The following is a 4928-nucleotide window of genomic DNA, read 5'->3' as shown; positions in this document are numbered from 1 at the left end:
CCAGGTTTGGACTCCCACCTGCAGGCCGGGCAGCTCTCGGCCCCAGCCCAGTCGCGTACAGTGACCTCCTCCTTTTTGATCAGGGACATCCTTGCCGACTGCAAACCACTGGCCGCCTGTGCGCCCTATTCTAGCAGTGGGCCGCCCGCCGCCCCTGAGCCCGGGGGCCGCCTCGAACCCAAGGCTGGCGAGGACTTTAGAGACAAGCTGGACAAAAGTGGCAGCAACGCCTCGTCAGACTCTGAGTATAAAGGTAAGAAAGCGGGAGGTGGAAGCGTGGGGGGTGCTGTGCTTCTAAAAGCCGGCAGTGAAACTTGCGTGCACACAGGAGGGGACACGCAGAAGCCGCTCGGAGCTCCCCCAGGGCCCGAACCTTCCCGCCTGCCCGTGGCTATGCCTTTGAGCAACAAAGAGTCGAGTGGAGACAGCGGGGAGAGGGATACTATGCGCCCCAGGAGAGACCCCCCAAAATGCACAGAGCAAACTTTCCAAACTTCCGCTGGGTCTGCCCTTCCAGGGGGCCTGGGGGGCAGGAGCAGGCGCCCATCTGGCCAGAGGCTAACTGAGAAAAGACCGCAAAAACAACCAGACCCCTAGGGCTCAGCTGGAACGCCCTCCTTATAGGAGCGAAAACCTAGCGGAAGCCGAGAACAGTCAGAATTCTCCACCCTTTCATCTGGATTTCCGAGGGGGAGAGAAACCGGGCTTTGCCTCCCCTTGGGCCCAGCGTACTCTGGGCCCCACGAATTATGCAAAAGGAATGCTCACTTCAAAGCAGCAGCAGCAGGCAGGCGGGGCTGCGAGGCTGGCTGGGAGCAGGCTCGGAGGTCTGGTCCAGGGGGGAACCCTGCTGCACCCACCCAGCCGTTCTCGCTGAATTTGATTTTTAAGAGAATTGAGCAATTTCCGGTTGTGTGGGACCCAGGGCTTCCCGAGTGACCAGCTCCCCGTCCCCTTCCCTGGGGGGTCACCGGCCCTTCACTTGCCTCTCACCTCTGTGAACCTTTCGTTGTTGTTCCCTTTCATCCCGTCTTAACCAGGGAGCTGAGATCAAGATTAAGAGGACTGGGGAAGGGAGGGAAAAAAGAAGGAAGAAGAAAGGGAAGCAAAAAAGGAGTGCCCTAATTTTATTCTCGCCGCCCGGGGCCACTGCCTGGACTCAGCCCTTTGACGAGGCCAGTGGTGCAGAGTTCTTTCCCCGCAAGAAGTGGGGAGGCAGGCGGGGAAGGAGCGTCAGGGCTTCGGGGACGGAGCCCGTGTCCCCTACAGCAGAAACCCGGGGCTGGCTGAGGCCCTTCTGAGCTCCGTCAGCTCAGAATTCATTCCCGAACGCTTTTCATCAGACAGAACTTCCCTACGAGGGCATCTGCTCTGTCATCGCGGGCCCTGCACCTCCCAGCCCCTATTTGTACGCAGTCTTCACAAAAATGCGGAACGGCTCACAACACTCTCCTTCCAGCCAAGAATTCGTTTGTGGACATGCCCTGACCTCAAACCCACACCCGTGTGGGGCCCCGTGCCCCATCTCGCTATCCTCGGCTTCCCCACGCACCGCCCGGCCACCTGCAGCCCAGCCGTGCAGAGGAAACGGGCAGGCGGATCGTGAGCACCCACGGGGAGTCTGGAGGCTCGGGGCCCAGAAACCCTGCTTCACCCCAGGGGCTGTTTCCCGAGGCAAAGGAAACCTGCCCCGGAGAAAGACAGGTGCAGGGGAAGGCAGAGAAGCGACAAAACATCTGTTTATAACAAGGTTTTGTGGTTCGTAATTCTCAACAGCACCCAGCTCTGTGGGTAGAATGAGGGGCAAGAATCCACAACGTCGCCTGCTGCCAACGGTGGTGCCGGGCTGGGAGAACCTGGCTCTTGTCTCCTTTAATTTGGGATTTCAAGGAGAGGTTTCGTTTAAGATCATGGGAATATCAATGTCCTCCTCCTGTCGGAGAAGATATCTCACCGGGGAGCGGGGAGCGGGGAGGGCGGGCTGTCCAGGCATCACTCAAATAAGCTGGAGAGGAGGAGGGTGGAAGGTCTTCCCGCCCTACCCGAGGCGGTGGGCCTTTGCGCCTACAAAGCCCGGGGTCAAAGGGCGTGGGGACACCCGCCGCCAAGCTGAGCCCGAGAGTGGCGGAGGCTACTTTTTCAGGCCGCCTTAGGAAGGCTGGCGGGAAGACAGACACAGGAGCCAGCCCGGCGGGCCCCCTCCGACCCACCTCCCGTGCGGCGTCATTTTCTCCACGGAGGCCCTGGAGGGGCGGTCAGTCCACCCGAGTTGCTGCTTCAAAGGCTCCTAAGATAACGAAAGTCGAAAGTGTTGTTTGAAAGGAGCTACAACCAGGCTTTCATGGAAGGTCTGCCGCGACTCTAGCTGCTGGAGCCAACGTCTGTCCGTCTGTCCGTCTGTCTGCCAAGAAGCCGAGCGCGAGCGGGCACTCTGCTCCAAACCCCCCAGGGGGGTGTCTCAAACTCAGGGGCGTTGAGGTGTGGCCTCCAGGCTGGGGTCAGAGACCCCAGGGGCGAGCTGGTTCTGGGGCCGCACCGAGGCTCCCTCCAAAGGCTCCCGCCTCTGCCGGGAGGGATTAGAGAAAAGCCGGATCTTCCCGACAATGCAGCTCAACCCTCCACCCCCAGCTCAGCCCTCAGCCCCCAGAAGTGGGGTTTTTCACAAACAGTCAGGCAGGCAATTAGGTCAAAAAGCAAGGTTTCCACGGTATCAAGTTGGAGGTTCGGATCATTGTTTCCTTGCACTTTATTAAACTTTACCTGCGAGCACGGACCAAAATCAGCTCCCAACTCCATCCCAACACCCCGAGGAGGCGGCTGGGCCCTGCACGGGCCGAGCGAGGAGGGCAGGGACGGCCCGGTTGGGCCGGGAGGAGGCGTTTTCTCCCCAGAGGCGCTCTCCCTGCCAGCCGCCTCGGTGCACACGGCGCCCGCACCCTCCCGGCTGCAAAGCAAGGCCTTTCCGGTTGAAATGTCTCACTCCCTAGTGGCTCAATTAACCGGATTATTGTTTCCTACAGAGAGGAATCAACTCGCATTCAGCTGAACCTTGTCACTGCTAACGCCAGGCACAATGAAATTCACCATAAAGGAAAGCGCAGAGAGAATAAGAGTGGGGGAAGCCCCAGCCGGGCCCCAATTTGGGGGACGTGGTCTCTTAGGTTATACCAGTGGTCGGCAAACTCATTAGTCAACAGAGCCAAATATCAACAGTACAACGATTGGAATTTCTTTTGAGAGCCAAATTTTTTAAACTTAAACTATATAGGTAGGTACATTATTATTAACTTAATTGGGGTACTCCGAAGGCTTAGGAAGAGCCACACTCAAGGGGCCAAAGAGCTGCATGTGGCTCGCGAGCCACAGTTTGCCGACCACTGGGTTATACCCTCGCTTTAGGGGGAGAAGGAGGGAGACCAACGAGTTTGTTTGAGGCAGTGTGCGCTTCAGTGCGGTCAACCCCCATCGGAAGTCGAAAGTGTTGTTTGGGAAAAATAAACCATCTTGCCGGGCCGGTCCTGGGGCCTCAGGCGTGGGGACTCTGCTGGGGTGTCCCCTCCGAGGGGCGGAAACACCCCCGCAATGCGGAGCTGGTTGGGAGCCACAGTGGGCAAAGCCTTGACAAGGGAACAGACCACGGCACAAACCCGTCGCTTACTTTTCCAAGTGCCTCTCGCTCCAGATCGCGCTGCAACTCACCCTGGAGCTCAGCACTGGGCACTGGGCACTGTTGCGGTTTAAGAACCGGCAGGACCAGCATATAGATTCGAATCCACAGAGGGGCCAGGCGAGATGTGGGTACAATTTATCTTCCAGACCACGATTCGCTCTGGGGTGCACAGCTTTTTGTCCCTCCAAGCGGGTTTTCCTCCCCAGACTCCAGCCATCAGCTCCCTCCATTTCCGGCCCATTTGCAGCCAGAGAATCCGGGCGCAGATGCGGAGCCCAGACTCGCGCAGCCCACGGGTGGGCGCGTACCCCTGGGTCCCCTCCCCCAGCGTCCAGCCAGTCGCTGGGTTTATCCCTCTGGGGAGTGCAGGGAAAGTGGGTTGAGTTCTCTCGGCTTTGGGTCAGTCCTCCATCCGGGCCGGGGTCCAGGTTCCCAGTGGCTTTGCCGCAGCCGGGGCCGCTACTGTCCCGGAGCCGCGGTTACCCGACCGGCAGAAGCAGGGGCGGGAGGGCAAGGCTGGGCCCTGATGCGCCCCTGTCTCCGCAGTGAAGGAGGAGGGCGACCGGGAGATCTCCAGCTCTCGGGACAGCCCCCCGGTGCGCCTGAAAAAGCCGCGCAAGGCGCGCACCGCCTTCACCGACCATCAGCTGGCGCAGCTGGAGCGCAGCTTCGAGCGGCAGAAGTACCTGAGCGTGCAGGACCGCATGGAGCTCGCCGCCTCGCTCAACCTCACCGACACGCAGGTCAAGACCTGGTACCAGAACCGCAGGTGAGGCCCCGCTGTGGGGTGTGGGGCGAGGGGGAGGGGAAGGAGGACGGAAGGGGCCCCCTCGCCTTTCCTATCCGCCCCTCCAGGGAGCCTGTCCAAGGCCTGACCGCTGAGGGCCCTGGGCTTTCCCCATTCTGTAAACGTGGGAACCTGGGACCCCAGGAGCGAAGGCCTTGCCCAGAGTCCACACGAGTCACAGAGACAGGCATGAACTCGGCCTCCAGCGCCCAGGCATCCGCTGGGGGGCGGGGGGGGGCGGTGGACAGACAGACCACGGGCCACAGGAGGTCCAGGGCCTGCCGATCCCAGCCAGGTCCCACCTCCCCACCTGGACCAGCCTGAGCTCCAGTCTTAGGGCCACTGAGTCCTCCCAGTGGGAGCCCCAGGCCAGAGTGGGGGGGGGTGGCCTGTGTCCAGAATATTTTTCGGGGAGGACAAGTAGGCAGACCCCTGGGGGTGGGATGGGGGTGGGGATGGTGGGGAGGTAGG

At 60.6% G+C, this 4928-nt stretch overlaps 1 protein-coding gene across 1 annotated transcript in view; it reads left to right on the top strand.

Moving 5' to 3' along the window:
- The window catches only part of BARHL1 (BarH-like homeobox 1), a gene marked incomplete at its 3' end in the record, with an annotated part of 7370 nt that overhangs the window by 609 nt on the left and 1833 nt on the right, over positions 1 to 4928 (top strand). The window contains exons 2-3 of the mRNA XM_014529877.1: positions 5 to 253; positions 4217 to 4439. Coding sequence (XP_014385363.1) covers positions 5 to 253; positions 4217 to 4439 — 472 coding nt within the window. The remainder of the gene's footprint in view (positions 1 to 4; positions 254 to 4216; positions 4440 to 4928) is intronic.

This window comes from Myotis brandtii, unplaced genomic scaffold, assembly GCF_000412655.1.
Source record: "Myotis brandtii unplaced genomic scaffold, ASM41265v1 scaffold699, whole genome shotgun sequence".
Lineage (NCBI taxonomy): Eukaryota > Metazoa > Chordata > Mammalia > Chiroptera > Vespertilionidae > Myotis > Myotis brandtii.
The sequence above is the reverse complement of the archived record's forward strand: the minus strand, read 5'-3'. Positions and strand labels throughout refer to the sequence as shown.